Source organism: Schistocerca serialis, chromosome 5, assembly GCF_023864345.2.
Source record: "Schistocerca serialis cubense isolate TAMUIC-IGC-003099 chromosome 5, iqSchSeri2.2, whole genome shotgun sequence".
Lineage (NCBI taxonomy): Eukaryota > Metazoa > Arthropoda > Insecta > Orthoptera > Acrididae > Schistocerca > Schistocerca serialis.
In genome coordinates, this window is record NC_064642.1 from 246,269,425 (window position 1) to 246,292,206 (window position 22,782).

The 22,782-nt window shown below is 39.0% G+C and overlaps 1 protein-coding gene across 2 annotated transcripts in view; it reads left to right on the top strand.

The window, feature by feature from the left end:
* The window catches only part of LOC126480986 (uncharacterized), a 76,752-nt gene that overhangs the window by 37,093 nt on the left and 16,877 nt on the right, over positions 1-22,782 (top strand). For both annotated transcript variants that reach the window (XM_050104425.1, XM_050104424.1), the window contains exon 4: positions 12,422-12,570. In XM_050104425.1, the coding sequence (XP_049960382.1) occupies positions 12,422-12,570 (149 nt within the window). The remainder of the gene's footprint in view (positions 1-12,421; positions 12,571-22,782) is intronic.

Genomic DNA, 22,782 nt, shown 5'->3' on the forward strand with positions numbered 1-22,782 from the left:
AGTTCATGGTGACTATTGAAGTCTCCTATGTAAATTGCAGGATGTTCTGCTGTGTGTAGGACAAAATCAGGCCATGTTGTTTTGGGTGGTTTGTAAACATTTGTATTAGTAATGCCGTGCAATTGTATGACAACTGTATGTATATCTGTCTCCACACTTACAGAAATCAGCAAAGCTTCGTTTATGTTGTTACGGACATACGTAGCAATTCCATACACCTCGTGGTAAGTTACACCAAGTGCAGAATATCCAGGAATTCGACCTCGGCTTCGGAATATTTCTTCGCTGGAAACACGAGTTTCTTGAATGGCGACGACATCGATATTGTTGTCCAGCAAAAATTTTGACAGGTAGTCACACTTTGCCCTGCTAATGCTTTCGATATTCAGTTGAAGGAGTCTGATAGTTGGTCCAATGTTTCTTGTTAATGAGCTCTGAAAAGAACTGGATAGTCTGGCTGCCTGTAATCACTGTTGCTCAATTAGCACCACCCAGGAGGCACGTGTAGGGTATTTTAAGGTTAAACCCACGGACGTGAGCAACGCTACCTCCCAACCACCTTGTGATCACCTTCTAGGAATTTCTTACCTCCATCTTGCCCTTACCATCCTTTCTCTGGTCCCTTCCTAAGAACACCAACCTTTCGGCAAAAGAAAGGACAGCCACACACAGCCTGAAAACAGATCATGACTTAAAATACTACCTGCAGACAAAGGTTCCATGACATCATTCTGAATCGCAGTGACTACATGGCAGATAGCTTCCGCCAGTTGTCTGATTCCTCCATCTATAAACTCTGTCAGCATGCCAATTTGCTCCAATCCCAAAGCCCAACATAACCTCGAATCCCTGCTTAAAGCCTCAGGCCCTTCCCAGAACCTCTCCCTTGAACCTATTTCTTTCCTTACACCTATGACGCCCCCACACACCCACCTTCTACATCCTCCTAATAGTTCTGGATGCCCAATTGTAGCTGACAGAATTTCTGTCCTCACTGACCAACTGCCTGACATCAAGCCTCCCACATCAAAGATTTTGACAACTGCCCTCCTTCCCACATCAAAAAATCCCTTCCATACAGCCTGATCACCCAGGGATGGCTTACCTCCAATGACAAGATCTCTCTTGCCCAGTATGCTGAAGGTCTCACTAAGGCCTTCACAGACAAGCACTATCCCCCATACCTAGCCCACAAACAGATTACCCCTGCTATATCCCTACACCCCCCGTCCCCTCCCCTCCCAGTATCCCCAAGAACTATCTGAAATGCAGTGCCCCCTTTGTCACCCAATACCACCCTGAACTGGAACAATTGAACCTCATTCTTTGTCAGGGTTTTGTTTATCTATCATCATGCCCCGAAATTAGGGACATCTTACCCAAAATCCTTCCCACTCTTCCTACAGTGATGTCTTGTCATCTCCTCAGAGCTCTCCTCCCCTCACTCTCATTGTGCACTGCTCTCTGTCAACGCATCCAACAATCTTTTCCCCTTCAATGCTCCTTTCCTTTCCACTCACTGACTCTGGGCCAGGGCACCTTAACCTCATTCCTTCACAACCTGAACACCTCCTCTTCCATCCACTTCACTTGGTCCTCCACAACCCAGCATACCACCTTCCTGGACATTGATCATCTCCTCCCTGATGGTGCCATCCACACCTCTGTCCACATTAAACTCAACAACCACCAGCAGTACCTGCATTTTGTCAGCTGCTACCACTTCCACACCAAAAATTCCCTCACAGACAGCCTGGCTAGCCAGGGATGGTTGATCTACTGAGACGGAAGCTCTCTTATCCGGTATGTTTGAACGTCTCACTAATGCCTTGACAGACAGGAACTATCCCCTAGACCTAGTCCGCAAACAGATTTCGCAAGCCATATCCACACACACCCCCAATCCCCCCACTACCTCCAAGAAACAGCTACCAAGGAGCACACCCTTCATCACACAATACCAGCCTGGATGGGAACAGCTAAACCACATCCTTCATCAGAGCTTTATTTATCTATCATCGTGCCCTGAAATTATGGACAACCTACTCAAAATACTTCCCACCCCTCCTACAGTGGTGTTCCGTCGCCCATCCAGCCACCACAACATCCTAATCCATTCCTATAAAACAGCCAATTCCAGCCGCTCCTTATCACAGGGATCATATCCCAGAGTGAGACACAGATCCAAGACCTGCCCAATCAACCCATACAGCACTTTGTATTTCACTCCTGACACAAGCTTATCTTACCCCATCACAGGCCAGTCCTCTTGTGAAAACAGCCATGTCATGTACCAACTCTGCTGCAATCATTGTTCAGTTTTTATCTTGATGTGACTACCGACCAGCTGTCCACGAGAATGAATGGTCACTACCTTACTGTGGCCAAGAGCAAAGTGGACCACATGCAACATGCAACTGAACATAGCATTCTCATTTTCAAAGACTGCTTCACAATCTGGGCCATATGGATCCTCTCCTCCACCACCAGCTTTTCTGAACTGCACAGACAGGAGTTGTTCTTACAATACATTCTCCACTCCTGAAATCATTCCACCTTCAACTTACAGTAACCCACTGTCCCCACACCCTTCACTTCATCTGTCCTGTCGTCTCCTCAGAATTCCCCTCCCCTCACTATCATTATGCACTACGCACCCAGCGATGTTTTCCCCTTCTCTGCTCCCCCATTCCTGCTCTCCTGTCCACCCCCAATTCTCCACTGCCTTCTGATGCTGCATCTGGCAGCTCTGCTCTGCCACTTCGAGTCCTTGCGAATCCCACCAGGCAGCGCTGTTTCCTCTTCCCCGACCCATACCCTGTTACCCTTTGCACTCCCCTGTCCCAGTCCACATTGTTTCTGCTGTTCACCATGTTTCAGTTGCATTCTGGTCAGAGCAGTCGTGCGTGTGTGTGTGTGTGTGTGTGTGTGTGTGTGTGTGTGTGTGTGTGTGTGTTTTTATTTATTTTTTGAAGAAGACTTTGACTGGAAGGTTGTATGTAAAAGTCTTTTTGTCATGCCTGTTTGCAACTCAACGAATAATCATTGCAGAGACTAACAATCTATCCTTGTCACAATATTTTCAAAATTAAAATAAGTTGTTCCCACGATAGCAGGAAGTTGCTGTGTATGAAGCAGATATCGTGGCTGCACAAATGTCAACTGCTGACTAGGGCAGAGGTGCTATGGGTCAAATATTGAATGTTCCACCCATGTTTATCACATTGCATCATTTAAAGTTAATTGGGCATACAGCAGATAATAGTGTTATTAAAGTAATGTATATGTAGAACAGTTGTACAAAAATTAATTAAAAAAGTTACATGACACACAAATAGTTACTACATCAAGCAGTTTGTCGAACTACATTTAAAAAAATACAGGAGACCTTTCCAGTTGTAATCGGCTGTAAGTGGATGGAGTATACTGTATTGGTATTTTAGGAAAACTCTTAGAGTGTAATTGTAGCAAAGAAACTGGCTGCCATGCAGGATAGAGATGCTGTTGATGTGCATAGAAACCACTGAAGAAAAGTGTGAAGTAACCATCATTACAACTGGCAACTGAAGTGTGTATAACATTAGGTATAAAGCAGTATATTATATAGAAATTATCCGTGTCATGATGAGTGGTAACCTAATATTACATGCACTTCTGTTGCCAGTCATCATGGCACTGCTAATTTCTACGTAATATACGACTTTATACCTAATACTGTATATGCTTCTGTTACCTGTCATCATGATTGTTACTCCATTGAAACCAACAGCACCACATAGCTCTGTATTTGCTATGATTATGTTGCATGAGTTTTTCTTGAAATGCCCACCGAGGGCTACCTAAATACATATAGCTGGGTATTCTCCTGTATTTATTTAAATGTATTTTGACAAACACCTTTACATAGCAGCTATTTATGTAGTGTTATGTAACATTTCTGTTAATTCTTATACAACTGTTTTATGTTTAAATTACCTTAATAATAGTTTTGTGTGTTACTGATGTAATGAAAGAAGTGATGAGCAGAGCATTAGTACTTAATCCTTAGCCCCTCTTTCTTAGTCAAAAGTTGACACTAATACATCCACGGTATGTGCTCTGCTCACAGCCATCACCTACCATCAAGGACATAACTTTTTAATTTTAGTCATATTTTATGTAGCTTACGTTAACTGTTATTATTAGATTTCCCTCTAAATCTATATTGTACTTATTTTTCAGAGCATATGGTCTGAAGACAATTGCTATTTGAGTGAAACTTCACCATTTTGTAATAAAAGTTACATTGCATCAAGAATGTTTTATTTTTAATTTCAAAACAAAACTTTAGTTTGTAACAAAAGTATTAACTGATGTGTTGAGAATAATAATCTGTATTTTCTGAATCTGTTTTATTTCAAGGGTTAATTTCTGATTATTCGATATTGAATAAACATTATTATTATGAAAACTTGAGAACCTTATTATACTTGCCTCAGCATAAATACGGAAATGTATGGTTTACTGGTGTTAAGCAATGATCTTTTTTCTAGGACAGTTACTAACTACACTAACCATTAGTATTCCACGTGCGATCAAGAGAGCTTGACAGACAAGTAAAAGTGTATTTAAGATATTTACATATCCCCACTATATTCTTTTCTGGCTCTTACGGCAATACCACAACACACTTCTGTACTGCATAGGGCCTGACAACGCTATTGGGAACAATGTGTGGGGACATATCAGTAAATGAAACAGAGTATTTTAAATTTGTAGGTATTTATATTGATGATAATCTGACCCGTAAGCCCCTTGTTACAGCTGTCTTGAGTTCTGCAACTGTGCATTGCGGATAGTATCAGATTTTGGAGACATAAATTTCAGGTAGTTCTTTACTAATCATACTCTGATTCACTGATGTCATATGACATTATATTCTTGGGTAACTCATCATAGAGGAACAATATGTTTGTTGCACAGAAGTGTGAAATAGACAATATGTGGTGTACACTCTAGAAGTTCGTGTAGACACATACCTTTCGATGAACTTTTGGACATATTGACAGCAGTCTTGTAGTACATTTACTCCCTTATGAAGTTTGTTGTCAACAGTAACTCACAGTTTGAAAGCAACGGAAACATTTATAATTGTCATACCAAAAAAATAAGTGAATTACATTATCCACAGCCTCAGTGGGGCACAGGTAGGAGTGAGGTATTCAGCCATAAAAATCTTCGATCTTCTGCACAGTGATGCAAAAAATTAATATATAATAAAATTTATTACAAATACTAACTGAAAAGATATGTGCTTCATGGCTCCTCCTACTCCATAGCAGAATTTCTGAGTATGCTATAGTATGATGATGTGATTTTAAGAGAGAAGGAAGGAGAAAGTGTATTACAACTGTTAACTTGTTCAGCATCACAGTGAGTGGTTGCAATTTTGTTGAATGTAACATGCAGATAATTATACGAAACCAAACTAAAAACAGTATATTTTTGTTTTCCTGTATGACTGGACCACCTTGCTTTGGGTAACTAAGATTACATATCAATACTTGAGCAGTATGATTCACTATGTGATAAAAATTATCTGACCACCTGGCTGAAAATGACTTAAAAGATTGTGGCGCCCTCCATCAGTAATGCTGAGATTCAATATTGTGTTGGCCCACCCTTAGTTTTGATGACAGCGTCCACTCCCACAGACATTTGTTCAATCAGGTGCTGGAAGGTTTCTTGGGGAATGGCAGCCCATTCTTCATGGAGTACTGTACTGAGGAGAGGTATTGATGTTGGTTGGTGAGGCCTGGCATGAAGTCAGCGTTCCAAAACATCCCAAAGTTGTACTATAGCATTCAGGTCAGGACTCTATGCAGGCCAGTCCATTACAGGGATGTTATTGTCGTGTAACCCACTCCGTCACAGGCCGTGCATTATGAACAGGTGCTTGATCATGTTGAAAGATGCAGTAGCCATCCCCAAATTGCTCTTCAACAGTGGGAAGCAAGAAAGTGGTTAAAACACCAATGTAGGCCTCCATGAAAAACACGACCACACCATAACATCACCACCTCCGAATTTTACTGTTGGCACCACACACACCGGCAGATGACGCTCACCTGGCATTCACCAAACCCACACCCTGCCATCGGATCGCCACACTGTGTACTGTGATTCGTCACTCCACACAACGTTTTTCCATTGTTCAATCGTCCAATGTTAACGCTGCTTACACGAAGCGAGGCGCGATGTGCCCATGAAATCCAAGTTTTCTCACCTCCTGCCTGACTGTCATAGTCCTTGCAGTGGATCCTGATGCAGTTTGGAATTCCTATGTGATGGTTTGGACAGATGTCTGCCCATTACACATTATGATCCTCTTCAACTGTCGGCGGTCTCTGTCAGTCACCAGACAAGGTCGGCCTGTAAGCTTTTGTGCTGTACATGTCCCTTCACATTTCCACTTGACTATCACATCGGAAACAGTGGACCTAGGTATGCTTAGGAGTGTGGAAACCTTGCATACTGACGTATGACACAAGTGACTCCCAGTCACCTGACCTTGTTCAAAGTCAGTGAGTTCCGCAGAGCGCCCCATTCTGCTCTCTCATGATGTCTAATGGCTACTGAGGTTGCTGATATGGAGTACCTGGCAATACACTTAATATGAAAAATGTATATTTTTTGGGGTGTCCGCATACTTTTGATCACATAGTGTATGAGACTTTATGGCTCTGCATCAGTTGCTGCAGAAGCAGAAGCTATTTTTATTACTTTTTGGCATTCTTTTTGCAGTTATTAGTATTGTTTTGGATACTACAACATGAGTTAACTGTACCCACTTGCAGCACGCACTACAGATAATGCTGTCTATTGTGATGGTATGTAGGGTGCCCAGATGCTGATGTATATAAAAAAAGAGAACAAACAGCTTCAAAAAGGATGACAAAGTTATAAAAAAAGAGGACACACAGAAAAATTCATTCAAATTTAATTTATTTAATAGCAAACATTCCTTAACTTTTATTGGTACTTCTGTGAAGATACAACTTCCTGTAGAGGTGTAGGCTTGCTTAGCAGATAGTTGTAAGAAGATACGCAGGAAAGTTCTTTTTAAAAAATACTGTACCATCAACATACCTTAATATATTCAATGATCAACCTGTTCCTGTCATCAGTCCACTGCATTTGTTTTGTGCATGATATACTGAAAAAGTTGCCAGCAACTTTTAACGATTCAGAATGACAAGCAATAGACTTACTTCCATGGAAATACTTGGCCCATCTTGTACTAGAAAAAAAACCACTAATTCAGGATCATTACTGTTCTGTTTCTGAAACTGCCTAAAATTACAGAATTGGGCAGAACATTTGCACATTCAATTTCAAAAGCTTTACATTAACTTGTAAATAAAAAAGGCTTTTTTCAACATATCTGTAGTTAACCTCTTTTTAAAGAGACATCCATTTGAAACAGGAAAAGTCGTCAAACATACAAAGCTATCATCTTAAATATTCATGGCACGATTGATACAGCTACATAACTTCCTCCATAAAAAGTTTAACTTATTTATCAAAGCCTTTTTATGTTGCAATTTCCAGCTGGTGTTTAACCTTTAGGCAAATGAATTTTTCATTTAATTGGTCCTTTGGCACCTTACATACAGAATCCAAAATTTGAATCACTTCAAGCACAGAATTGTCCTCCTTTTCTAGTTGCAGAATATTTAAATTGAACACAAACATCAATGAATGCAAATGCCATTAGTAGAGTTCATTTAAGTATTCTCAAAAAGCTGAAAGAAAACCTTTGGTGGCTTGCTTTCAGACAGTAAGTAAGATTTCAACAGAAAGATTATCAACTCTGTGCTGAATTGCACTATGCAAAATGTGAGCTAGACATCCCCATTGATTAAATTCTCGTTGTTCAAAGATGTCGTTTTTGTTGTTGTTGTTGTTGTTGTTGTTTTGGTCTTCAGTCCAGAGACTGGTTTGATGCAGCTCTCCATGCCACTCTATCCTGTGCAAGCCTCTTCATCTCCCAGTACCTACTGCAACCTACATCCTTCTGAATCTGTTTAGTGTATTTATCTCTTGGTCTCCCTCCACGATTTTTACCCTCCACACTGCCCTCCAATACTAAATTGGTGATCCCTTGATGCCTCAGAATATGCCCTACCAACCGATCCCTTCTTGTAGTCAAGTTGTGCCACAAATTTCTCTCCAATTCTATTCAATACCTCCTCATTAGTTATGTGATATACCCATCTTATCTTCAGCATTCTTCTGTAGCACCACATTTCGAAAGCTTCTATTCTCTTCTTGTCCAAACTATTTATCGTCCACGTTTCACTTCCGTACATGGCTACACTCCATACAAATACTTTCAGAAACGACTTCGTGACACTTAAATCTGTACTCGATGTTAACAAATTTCTCTTCTTCAGAAACGCTTTCCTTGCCATTGCCAGTCTACATTTTATATCCCCTCTACTTCGACCATCATCAGTTATTTTTGTCCCCAAATTGCAAAACTCATTTACTACTTTAAGCCTCTCATTTCCTAATCTAATTCCCGCAGCATCACCCCACGAAAGGCAAAGGTCCCGAGTTCGAGTCTCGGTCCGGCACACAGGTTTAACCTGCCAGGAAGTTTCATGTTCACTACGCTGTTTGTAGTAGCTTACCCGCATTCCTATTTTTTATTCGTTATTAAACCTACTCCTGCATTACCCCTATTTGATTTTCTATTTATAACCCTGTATTCACCTAACCAAAAGTCTTGTTCCTCCTGCCACCGAACTTCACTAATCCCCACTATATCTAACTTTAACCTATCCATTTCCCTTTTTAAATTTTCTAACCTACCTGCCGCGATTAAGGGATCTGACATTCCACGCTCTGATCCGTAGAATGTCAGTTTTTTTTCTCCTGATAACGACGTCCTCCTGAGTAATCTCCGCCCGGAGATGCGAATGGGGGACTAATTTACCTCTGGAATATTTTACCCAAGAGGACGCCATCATCATTTATCCATACAGTAAAGCTGCATGCCCTCGGGAAAAATTACGGCTGTAGTTTCCCATTGCTTTAAGCCGTTCGCAGTACCAGCACAGCAAGGCCATTTTGGTTAGTGTCACAAGGTCAGATAAGTCAATCATCCAGACTGTTGCCCCCTGCAACTACTGAAAAGGCTGCTGCCCCTCTTCAGGAACCACACATTTGTCTGGCTTCTCAACAGATACCCCTCCATTGTGGTTGCACCTACGGTACGGCTATCTGTATCGCTGAGACACACAAGCCTCCCCACCAACGGCAAGGTCCATGGTTCATGGGGGGAGGAAGATGCCTTTAGTCAACTGTATATATTTTTGTCTTCCTTGTGATTTGTACCCCCAAAGTTTGTGTTAGCATTGTCACTGGTAAATGATACACACTTCTTAGCAATACCCAAATGTTGTAGTGTTTCTGTAATATAATGTGCAACAGTCTTAGATGTTTCATTTGGAGTACATTTTAGATCAATTACTTTTGTTTTTAAACCACAAAGTTTTTAATCAAAATACTAAATAAGAATGAGGAACATTTTTATGTTGCCATGGCTAATTCCATCGGCCGAGACACCAAAACGAGATGTCCCGCTCAAAGCCCACATTGTTACATTCAAGGCATGAGGAGCAATTACATTGTTTATAATGTTTCGTGTTTTTGTTCTGGCTGAAGAGATTTTTTTAGCATCATCTGAATCAAAATAAATTACTTCATCTAATTTTGGCATGCGGTCCATTGACCTGTAGGTAAAATGATGCCTACCATTATGGAATGCTAGTGCTCCTTCTCCAGCAAGAACACAGTCACTTAAAAGGTAAAGTAGATTGGTGTTGCTGAAGTAATATGTTCATCCTAGGCATTGGAGTGCAAGCGTGAAGATTTTTCTTTTGCTTCTGAGTGGTAGTATGATCTTAGATAACTTGGCCACCTAGTGCAAGGAATTTAAAATATTTCAGTGACACATTGACTTGAATTTTGTTTATGTAAATAAATTAAATGATGTTTATGTATGTTATGCAGAACTGGAGAACTTTATGGCCAATTGTTCTCATTCAGTCTTCTGAATATAAACAGATTGAATGACTAAGTACCCATGAAATAAAACCATGACGACAAAAACACTCTGCCGAGGTATTTCTTAAACTTATTGGCCACTGTGATGTAAGTTACAGCTCCACATATTTTACATTCTGCTTTGAATTCAGTTCTCCCTTTCTTGAAGGGAAGGCAAACTATTTGTAAGAAAGAACATCTGAGAATGTACACTTGCATTTAGGCAAACTCACTTGGCTTCAATAAACAGAAAATTACACTCACCCATGAGTACTAAGTATGTGACATGAAACCTATAATGCTAAGCCAAGACAATCGTGAACTGAAAATGCAACACGGAAACTTTAAATAATCAATAGTTGCAGTCACTTATGGATCCATCCATATTAGTAGTGAAAAATCGATAAAATCGGCGAAAGATCAATAGAATGGGAATAACTTCAAATATATATTATTGTGGTCAACTTTGCAATAAAGGAGGACAGTGTAAGAACTCCACCAAGACTCTGGATGAGAGATAAAAAGCAGGACATGTATGGATTTATTCAGATGTCTGGTCACCCTTATGGTGTGTTTCTCTTTTGTTCATGAAGGCTGTGGCCGAAAGCTTTGTGTAAATGTCTTTTAATTATGCCTGCCTGCAACTTAACATGTCTTCTTTACGATAAGTAGCAATCTGTCTGTTTCCTACATTGTTTATATTCCTGTGTGGAGTTTCCATTGTTTGGTGATGTGTCTTTCTGTGACACACAAATAACTTGCAAAAGTTAATCATTTACCTCCCAAAGAAAACGCTGTTGATTTCACTGTTAACTTGGGTGAACAAGGTGGTTATTTGTTTTCCATCTATGCAACTACAGGGTGAGGCAGTGAAACGGCACGATTTCGATAGTGGTTGTCGGGCGCGGAGGGGGGTTGCGAGAGTGGGGGAAGTGACCTTGGGCGTCTAGAGTGGTGGAAGTTTCAGTAGCCAATGCCATGGAGCGTTGGTCGAGTGCGCAACGTGCATATGCCGTAAAGGCATATTACAAAAACGCGGATAGTGTGGTTGGTGCTCAACGCGCCTTTCGTCGTGAATTCAACCTGCCGCCACGGGCTCCCGTGCCATCAAGGAAAGCCATTCTCCTTTGGGTTAAAACCTTTGAAGCTACTGCTAGCACAACAAAGAAAAGAGGCGGCAGCACAAAAACAATCCGGACACCCGAGAACATTAATCGTGTGTGCGAAGCGTTGGGACGAAGTCCGCGAAAATCCGCGAGACGGCACAGCGCAGAACTTGGTCTCAGCAATCGATCAGTAAGACGGATTTTGAAGAGTGACCTTCACTGACACCATATTTAAAAAATGATTGTTTTTAAGTTAAATCTTTAATTTCCACTCTTGTACTTGAGATCCATGTTCAACTATTATGATTTTACTTGTAAATAAATCTTTGGTGGTTTTACAAAATCGTGCCGTTTCACTGCCTCACCCTGTGCTAACAGGTTTTGTTTTCATCTTGTTTGCTTATCTTTACTGAATGTATTTAATCTATTGTAGGGAAAAACAGTATTTGCTGCCACTGAATACGTTTTTCAATACAGTACATAAAATGCATGTATTGTCATAAAATCCATTTTTTAGTGCATATGGTGTCTAAATGATTTGTGCTGTTAGATTTTGTTGTCTTTATCTCAAAGACAATGTTCTCAGATGCTAGAAGTTTTGCATTAATAGTTATTGTAAAGTCTAAAGTTATTTATTTCTCTATAGTTAGGAAATTTTATGGTAAAACTGGGAGACTGTTTTGTAGACCAACATCAGGTGAAGTGTTGTCAAAAGCTCTGCTAGAATAATATCCATGTGATTAATCAGGCTTAACTCCGCTGTTAAGAATGGGTCATAGGTTAGACGCTGTTGACATGACCTTTTAACCCTCAAAGTGATAAAGTTCTTCAAGAGATAGTCTCTCAGTGCAGATATGTCTACAGCCTCAAGACAAGCTGAAGTTGCTGTAGGCCGAATTAAAGTCATACATTCACACTTGAACTCCTCTCCGGTTTGTATTTTCTTATTAAAAGTGTTGCATTTACTAGTGTCCAATAGCTATAGAATTCAGAACATTTACAGCAAATTTAGTCACTGTGTTCACCTTTCAAGGTCTCTCTCTCTCTCTCTCTCTCTCTCTCTCTCTCTCTCTCTCTCTATGTAGATATATATAATCACTAGTTCTTTCTTTACCTCTTTCACCCTAGTGCGCTTCACAGGTGTAGATATCCATTGTGTAAAGGATACCATAAATGAACATTTTATATCAAAGCATAATTAAAAATGTATTTTTTATTTACAGCAAATTGCTGGTTCTGAGATGAGCACTCAAGGTACTAAGAAAGGAATTTCTACCCATGTTCTGGACACTGCCAAAGGAAAACCTGCCAATGGATTGCAGGTCAGCCTTTACCGGTTGATGGGTGGAAAATGGACAATTGTTTCTGAAGGGTAATTTTTACTACATTCATTATGGTAGATGTAATATGTTGTTGGTTTTGTAGGTTTGTAGTATAATGAAGTATCAGATAGATAGACAAAAATATTCTTGTCATATTGCACGTGTAACTAGCTAAAATTGATTCAGTGAAGTGATTAGTTGATAAGAAATTACTTTAGCAAGTTTTGTAGGCTGGAGAATCAATGTAATTCATTTCAGAACTGCCCTTTCATTTAAATCAAAAGAATACTTTATTGTTGAAAGTGTATAAAATTTTAATATACTGTGCTGCACTCAGTCTAATTACCATACCATCCCTAAGAAAGACTTTTAACACAAGCAGTGTGTCCTCAATAGATCACAGAGAAGGCCAACAGAACATACAAACATTGCTAGGTACAGTAGATGTCCTCCTCCATCATTGTTCAAATTTGTTCAGCCATTCAATGGCCACTTCCATAGAAGGGCTGGATTCTGAAGTACCAAGTGCAATTACTTAAGGCATTTAATTCCTACTGAGGTGCACAATTAAATAATTTATTTTTTTTAAAGTGCAGAAATGACCTTATTTCAACTTCAAAGCTAACAGCAGCTGATACCTTATGGAGGCATCCCCTTCACTTTTAATAGTCAACCTTTTTCAGAAGCATATCAACGGACCACAGAAATATTTTTTCAGAATGCTCTTATGTCTTTCATATATAGCTACCAGAAATGAATGATGGCTAGATGACATCCAAAAACAGGCGGAGAAGGGTGGTGGAAATGACTGAAAAAAACGAGTCGGGAAGGGAGAAGTGGTAACTGCACATTCTTATTGTCGAATGCAAATAATATCATAGGCTCAACTAAAATTGTAAATCATTTATTTGTACCATAGACATTTATGTGATACATAAGTGTCTATACTGAGATTTCTGCATTTTCACTAATATGAGTGTTTTAATGTCTCCTACATTATACACTGATAAGCCAACACATTAAGACAGTTTGTTTAACAGCATGTTGGTTGAAGTTTGAAGTACAACAGAGCAGTGATGCTGAGTGACATTGATTCAACATGTCATTGGTAGGTTTCCAGAGGCATGTGGTATCAGAGTCAAAGAACAACTCATGAAATTCCCATAAATTATGAGCTGGTGCTTGCACTCAGCAGCATCCTAAAGGTGTTCCATTGGCTTCAGATCTAGTGAATTTGATGGACAAGGTATCAGCAAGAGTTCACTAGCATGCTCCCCAAACCACTGTAGCATGATCCTGGCCTTGTAACATGGGCTGTTATACTGATGGCAGATACTGTCACGGAGCCTGTGATTTCTACCACAGCTCCCAACAAAACTCAGATGAATTTCTGTCATAGTTTAATATGTCCCGACTGGCATGCACGTGTGGAACAGTGCATGTTTCAAGCAGCCATTCACCTGAGTGAGTGTTATATCCAGGCATCAAGAAATATGTTGTCATCGATCCTTGGTTCGATCTTGAGGATCTCGTGGCTGTTGCAGTCATAATTGACAGTATTGTTGGGTCAGTGTGTGACGTGTTTGCCTACTTTATTTCTTTGTTTGTTGTCCTCAGTGTCGACGTACTGCTTTGATACATTGACTGAAAAATGGGTTGTGGAAGTACAACACTGACTACTTTAAATGATGTAGCCAATAGGTGTACATTCACTGTTCACAACCTGCCCAGTAGTACACAGTTATATGTGGCCAGTGCACTATTGTTTTAACTTTCCATAAGCATCATTAATAGTATGCAGGCAAACCTCCACATACTGCTACACATGTGGAGCAGACACTGTCATTGTTTTAACATACGGCCTAATTGTCAACACTTATTTCACAGTTAAGTTGAAGCATTGTTGTTGTTGTTGTTGTTCTAATCAACACAGGTTTCTGACCTGAAACGAGCCATGGACTGACTGTCTCGGGACCAAAAATTGGGCCCTTATATATCCTCCAATAATAGGTACTGAAACTACACATTGTTTGAAGTTAAATTTACAGAAATTGCAATTAAAACTTAACTCATTAAATTAACTGAATACATCAAAAAATTCAGTCTCTTTAAGAGTTTCTTCTACTACAAGTCTTAGGCCGAATTATTTGTTTAAATCATGAAATTAACAAATATTGTTATGCAGACAATACTTTTGACAAAACTGTTAATTAATTTGGAATTAATTAAGGGCTGGCTTTGCAAACATGTTTTCGAATAGAGCCAAATAAATACTTAAAGAATGCTAGTGTTTCCTCTTCCAAACATTTTTAATTATTATAGAAATTTTATTTGTTTATACACCAACAATTTAAGTTACGAAACAGTCACTGATTTCACCCTATAACAAAAGATACTAACTAGGCATGATTGAATTAAATTAGAAAATCAATTACATTCATAAAACTAAGCACGAAACTAGATCAGGTGCTATATTCTGTAAAACTGGATGCCAACCTTTCTCTTCTATGGAAATGCAGATTATATTCATGTATGTTAATGGTAATTAGTTAAAATTGAAAAAATGAATTTAAGTAGGCAGATGGCAAAACAAGAGGAGAAGTAAAAATATCCCAACTTGCTTTGTCACAAGTGTGGGACCACTTAGGGATTGTTTGCTGCAGAGTGTGCTGAATGCTGTGCTCTGAAACACTTGTGCCTTCACCAACATCGTACTCTGTCATGAGATGTTGCACAGATCACTGCCTAACCTTCTTAATATAGCAGGCAAGCAGTGGTGGTGCATCCATTAAGGCTCTAAGGCTGAGCCTACCCAAAAAATTCAAAACAATTCATCCAAACTGAATTTAATCAGATCTGTTCACATACCCTAATAAATGTTTTCAAATATTGTATGTCTGAGCTTTGTATATGCATCCGTCAGTGTTATAATGCACCACTCCTCTAGCTTTGCAACCAATAGTAGCTCGGAGTTCCATGCTTCTTATGAGCATTCGCAGTAATCCCATTTCTTTCACGTGATGGACTGGGGTTTCTACAGCCTGGATACGGTTTTTAAAAGCTGGTGTTTGATTTGTTTCTACTTCTCACATGCAGGCGGATACACGCATTGGAATGACAAGTCATTCAGCAGTTCCCTAACAACACTACTTTGCATCCTTTACACACTAGCAGCAAGCCAGGTAGAATGAAACACCATAAACTCTTAATTTAAATGTTTACTTAAAACACAAAGAACAAGAAGGCATTCATAATTCATAGAAAATAAATGTGAATGCATCATTGGATGTTGTTCCAAGATGATAGGGAATAGTCTATGTATTTTCATTGTTCCTCAGATTAAAATTTGTATGGTATTGTACTAAACCGGGGACTTAGAAACCATGGAGAGGCTTCGTCCTTCCATAGCCCTCAGTGGTTCACAACTCCATAACAGGCCACAGCAGTCCACCTACCCCATTGCTGCCCCACACCGAACCCAGGGTTATTGTGCGGCTTGGCCCCAGTGGACGCCCACTGAATTTTTAATAGAAAACCCTGCAGTCCTCTCTCGCCTCTCTTTGGAAGATAAACTCCTGGTGAAAGAGTGAAAGCTGATGCCAAGTCTGCCTATTACAAAATCTTATGGAAAATTTGTAAGCTGTTTCCAAACACAATGGTACAATCCCAAACCACAGTTGTGGCAGCATTGTAAGGAACAAACTTTATTGTTATTACTGTGTATTATTTGGAATGGGTAATGATGGTTTGGAATGGCATAAGTGGGGAGAAGGTGAAGAGAGTCTTCAAAATTTCCTTTCAAAAGCTGAAGAGCATGGATGTTCCATTTCACATATAACAGCAGCTGTTAAATACAATCAGCTAGGTACAGTAAGAATTGACCATGCTCTTTCAAAAACAACACGTCTGGAGGCTTTGAATTGTAATGAGAAGGGTGATCAAAAGAGAAGTATTATGGAGAGACTTACTTTGACTGTCTGCTTTTTAGTACAGCAAGATTTAGCTCTTCAAGGTCATGACGAGTCTGAGGTGTCACTAAATAAAGAAAATTATTTAGAACTTTTGGATTTCTTAGTGGAAAAAAAAACCATACATGAAAGATATGTAACATCCGATGGAGTATTTAAAGGCACTTCCTCTGACACACAGAATGAATTAAAAGCTTGTATTATGGATGTTGTTAAAGAACAAATTTCAAGTGAAATTAAAAATATTCCCTTTTATATCAGTACAAGCTGACGAAACAATGGATATCTCAATTAGAAGTCAAATGAGTGTAATTTTTTATTTTGCAAATAACGAATCAGGATAAATACAAGAGAGAAACATAGAGTTTTATGACATATCCAAAGACCGGAATGCACAAGGCATAGCCAGTGTTTAGTTTCAAGTGCTAAACAGTTGGAACATTGAAAAACAAATTAGTATCACAAATATACTGTAGCTGCAGTGCAGTGGTAGGGAAAAATTGTGGTGTCCATTCGGTGTCCATTCATGCACATCAGTTGAACTTGGCCTCCTGCATGCTTAAAAAAAATTTTTTTTTTTTAAATTACACACGCGAAAACTTTTGTAGCAAATCTATCAGGATTTCACGCAATTTTTAACCGTTCCAGCAAAAGAATTGAACTTCTAAGGGAAAGGGGAGCTAAACTACCAAGTCATTATGAAACAAGGTAGAATTTTCATTCACGCAGTGTACAAATCATTAATCTTCACTATACAAACTGAGAACAGTGTTTAATGATGTGAGGAACAATGAAGGGTGGGATGATAATTCTTTTCATCGAGCAGTTGGGCTAAATAGTATACTGGATAATCAAACTTTTCTTTTTCTACTGCAGTTGTACAATACAATTTTCCAGCATACAAGTATTTTGTTGGCCAGCTTGCAAAGTAAAACTGTGGACATAAGATGCTGTAAGCTCAAAATTGAAAACTGCATTAAGACTGTTGAAAGACTAAGATGTGAGGAAATTATTCTGAAATACATAGTGGAAGCTAAGAGCCTTATAAATTATGATGTTTACGCCCAGAAAAGGGACTGGAGGATAGAACTAATATATAAGAAATGTAACGGTGAGTTACTCTGTGTTGTATTTTTATTTATATGAAGGTGTTTAATACTTTTTGTATTTATTTATAACAATTTCTGTAGTCATTTCAATCCTATTAGAAATCTGTAATTGAGGTACTTTTGCAGTGTTTCTATTTCACAAGTCTTTGTTTTAAGATTTTTTCTTGTTTTGAAAATCGTAATCCTCAGCCTACCGTACAAAAATTGCAACACTTCACCACTGCAGGGAAGCCACTGGCCTCCATGATCTGTGATGAGGTGTGAATGTCCAACACATTGTCGCCTTTGTGGTTTCAACGTCATTTTCCAAATGCTCAGTCCCGGGTGCCATGTCATAACATTTTATCCTCTTTCATGACAACAATATGGAAGGGTAAGATTGCTACCCGCAACATAGAGGTGGCGTTGAGTTACAGATGGGTACAAGGAAATGACTGCTAAAATATTAAGCTTATGGACAAAGTCCTTCTCCCGAAATAGATAACGTACATGCACTCTCAGAACCACAACTCACATGCAGCCATTGTCACCAGGTGTCACAGCCCAGGCTAATCTTTCAATCTAGTGACTGAGGTCTGCAATTTTTCAAAGGCATTTTCTTTTTAGTTTAGGAGATGTGTGCAAACTGCCTTCTGTGATTAGAATTTTTGCTTACACTGTGTTGTGGCACTTTCTGCAATGAGTGATTACTCCACGTTGTGAAGTGTGATCTGACATTTTTAGGGTGACCTGTTTCACTTCCAAGTTTCCATAAAGGGGGAAGATGTTTGTGACATGTAGTAGTTGACTAAGTGTCAGGACATCACACTGTATGCGATATTATTACAATGTGTGCAGATGGGAGAACTCCTTGCACGCATCACTGTAGGAAGAGACAACAAGTGAGCATCTCCACCTGCTGTGTGGGGCCATTTGTTGCATTGCATCATGCTTTGAAGGTGTTCAGAAGACAAGGACAAAAAGAAAAAAAGTCACAGTTACAATAGATGGTGTAAGAAATAGCTGTTGAGTTGGCTTATGTTGAGATATACATCTTGTCATGCTTCTTCACATGCTGCATGTGTTAAAGAAGATCTCTTAACCAGCTTAATATATGAAACAATGTTCTGAAAGACAATATTGCTGTAAGAGAAAGTTTTAATGAAGAAGATTTAAAGTTCAGTTGTTTATATCATTCATGTTTCCAGGTAGACAAATAATGCTTTCTTTCAGCTCCCATCCACACTCAAGAAGACAAAGTCTTGTGAAGACTGTTGGAGCATGGTTGGATGGAATTGGCTAGCAGGTCCACCTCGGCAAATATCAAGGGAGGCAACCGAAAGAAATTTTATTAAAAAAAATCTACCGATATCAAACATAAGAGAGTTACAGATTGCACATGGGCAATGTAGCACTGATGCCCCACCACAAACCATCGCAGTTCGATCTCATGATGGTGACCTAGGTGAATAACATGTATTAACAGTACTAAAAAAAGAGAGAAGAAGAAAATTTTATGCAAATTTCGTTGAAATAATTTGGGAAAATCCATGTTGCCAAGGACAACCGATACTAACAACAACAAAAGAAAAAAAGACTAAATGTATGTAGTGTAGAGTAATAAATTGAAGTATAAAAAGAAAAGTAATATCAAATACTACCTAAAAGAAGAATTTAAGACAATTGAATGAAAAAGGAGTTTGAGATTATACTTCGTTGTCCACAGCAACTTGGACAACAACAGTAAATACAACTGTGTTCAAGTCAAACTAGACACTGGAACACTAGTAGGTTTCATCATTTGTCTAAGAAGATTTCCTGTCTTGGGTCAGAGGGCTGCCACTAACTCAGCAGTCCACAACACTGCTACAGCAGGCAATGATTGACACAACGGCAACTAATCTTCACACACTGTCAGCGGCGCAGTTCATAGACATGCTGCATTGGCTACATGTTTGCCACTCACCGGCATCACACTGCAACAACCTGTTTTCATCATTTGGTGAGAATACTCAGACCAGAACGTAGATTTCGTGTCCTGTGTTTATGTTTGAATTGGTGTAGGAAGGCGGATAAGAAGTGTTCGTATTAAAATACTTTTAAATCTAAATATTTATTTTTGGTTATAGTTTTATGCCAGTTCTGACTACGAAGATTGAGGAGTTGATGGCTCTTTTTGAGACTGAAGGAGAGAAACTAAAAATATTAGACAGAGTTAGATGATTTGAAAAGTCAAGGTGAGGAAATGGCAACAAAAGTATACTCCTCAAATGATAAAAATTCTAATATAGAAGCTACCTTATTAAAGGGACCAAAGAAGTACAGACAATATATGTATTAAATACACATAGATTTTGTTTTTGATATATTATAAATTATACTGTCATTTATGGTATTGTTTGGTAACATGTTAGAAACATCTGATAAACGAGGGGTAGAGGAAGGGAAAATGTTCCCTAAAGGAGATCATGTTGTGCTAACATGTAAGTTAAATGTGATAACTTCATACTGTTGTACTCCTTAAAGTTTTAAATAGAGAATATGTTGTGCTAGGAGAGTTTAAAATATTTAAAATAAGAGCAACAATACTTGAGGTAACTCATAGAAGTGAACAGTGTACAGGCATTATTGACTCTCTTAAAATGATCAGTGGTGTGAAATATGGTAATATAAGTAACAAACTCTTAAGTAATACCAGCACTGAGTTACCAAATGAAAAGAAGTACAAGTATGAATGTGAATTTAGAGGAGCATGGGAAGTAACTGTATAGTGACCAAGAGGGGTCAAAAGGTTAAGGAACAGCATCTTCATTTGGATGAATAGCAAAAGAGAGTAGGATGCTTTGCATATTGGTGAGTGTTTGTCATGCAGTGGTTCCTATACAATAAATATGTTGGAGAGTAAAGGGTATGCGACCCATGGAAGGGATAGCCTATGCCTAGAGAGAGAAATTCACAGAAGAAGTGACATGAACTGAAAAGGTCTGTCAACTTGCTTAGTATATGAGATTGGATTATGAGAAAGACGATGTTGTTGTGTGAATGAAGAAGATTCAAAGTTCAGTTGTTTGTCATTCAAGTGGTTTGGAAGATAAATAATGTTCATTTCAGCATCCACCCATGCACAAGAAGACAAAGTACTACGAACACTGTTTTGAGCGCAGTTGAATGGAACTGTCTAGCAGGTCCACCTCAGCATACACAAATAAAGGCTGCTGAAAAGAAATTTTACTAAATAAATCTACTGATATCAAACACAAGATGGTTACAGATACGTACCAGGAAATGTGACACCAATACCACATCAAGAACCATTGGAGTTCCATTTCAGCTGCTTATTCTTGCATGGAAGATACACTCTGGTCCATTAAACCGCCAGGAGTAGGAGACATTGATGTTGACATCTCTATGAAGAAAAAGTCATTAGTTGATGGCCCTGATACAGAAGAGACATTGTAAAGTGCTAATACTGAATAGCTTGGGGCTGTAAGCAACTGTAAAGTGCCCATGTACACATTGTAACATCAGTTGAATACACATTGTGCAAAGAAGAAGAGTTTGAGATCATTCAGTAGTAGCTGGTCTTTTAACTAACTTTTCAGGCTGACACTGGCCTTGCAATGGAGGAAAAGGTGTCTGAACCCAAAATATCTAGGCCACAGTACTTCTACACCTGGTGTCAGGTGCAAGAAGGTGAAATTTTTCAAAGTCATTTTCTTTTTAGTTTAGGAGATGTGTGCAAACTGCCTTCTGTGATTAGAATTTTTGCTTACACTGTGTTGTGGCACTGTGGTGACCATAAAATATACACCCAAACGGACTGTTACAGATATGGTCACATTGCACAGAAACCATTTCAGGGTGTATATGACCTGGGACAACCAGGAGATCCAGGAAAAACCCGGGAATTTTTTCATCTGGGAGAAAACCGGGAAAAACCCAGGATTTTTTTAGAATTCCGGCAATTTTTCATTGTTTTAGTTCTCAGTTGAATTTTCGTAATTTTGACCGGTAAGAACCAATACTCTAACAAAGAATATTACTGTAACCCGCTACTGCAGAATAATACTTCAACAATAAAACGTGAATGAGAGAAAAAAACGAAGATTACTTAAATTTACAAAGGAAAGACCATATACAACAACAACACACAGTGCTCATGCAAGTGCCCGCCAACTGCAAAATGTGTCAAAGGCTTTAGGAAGACCATGCAATGCTTCATAACAGAAAATTGCCTCCGATGAGCGTGAAGTCGCAACTGTTTACATTAGATTTGTTTTAGCAGTTACAAGTGGGCGCATGTGCAGTTGAGTCGCGTTTGAGTAGTAGAGTCTCCCGCTTCTGGCTACAGAAATGTGGCTGTTGGCTGTGCAAGCAGTCGCAGCAAGCAGTTAGATGCTACCGCAAAAAGGGGGCGCCAAATTCATATTCTTAAGGCGGGAAAAAACTTGTTTCACAAAGTGCCTACCATCCAGCGCATGTTTGTCTATCGATTATTAATATGATTTTGAAACGCTTCCCTGTTGGTTTTTGAACATTTTTGAACACTTTTAAGTTGATTTCTGAATGAATCATAAGTTGATTTTTAAATGCATGCATAGTATACGTGATGTCTCTGACAGGAGAATCCTCTTCACATCTAGAAATAAACTTTCTGCAGACAAAAGGGGGTAGGGCTATACGAACTGAGCGGAGTAAAGCCAAACGGATGAATACTACTCACTGTCTGATTATGTGGTTGATTGGGTTTACGAATGATCAGTGTTGTTACAATTACTAGCGAAATCCATAGATTCACACTACCTGAATGGAAATAATTGACTGACAGGAATAACAGGTAAGAAAGATTACGTATTATCTTCTCGGTGTATCCAAGAAAATGAAATTTTGACAGAAAATTTTTGACCAGATCACTACACTAGTAAGGACGAGTAGTGCAGTCCCCGGATGGCAGCCGCTTAAGTTCTATTCTGGGAGTAATGTGTTGTACGAACACGTATAACGCCTAACTGGAAAATAATCGCGGGATAACTAAACCTGTGATTCCGGCAGGGTTAGTGAAGTTAATCGACAAACAAATTTTGACAATGGCACGAATAGCTACAGAATTTGTGATGACAAGATTGTTTGTTACAATGGGGAAGGAGAAGAAATGGGGACATAAAACAAATTATGGAAGAAAAAGACGATTCCAAATTTGTACAAA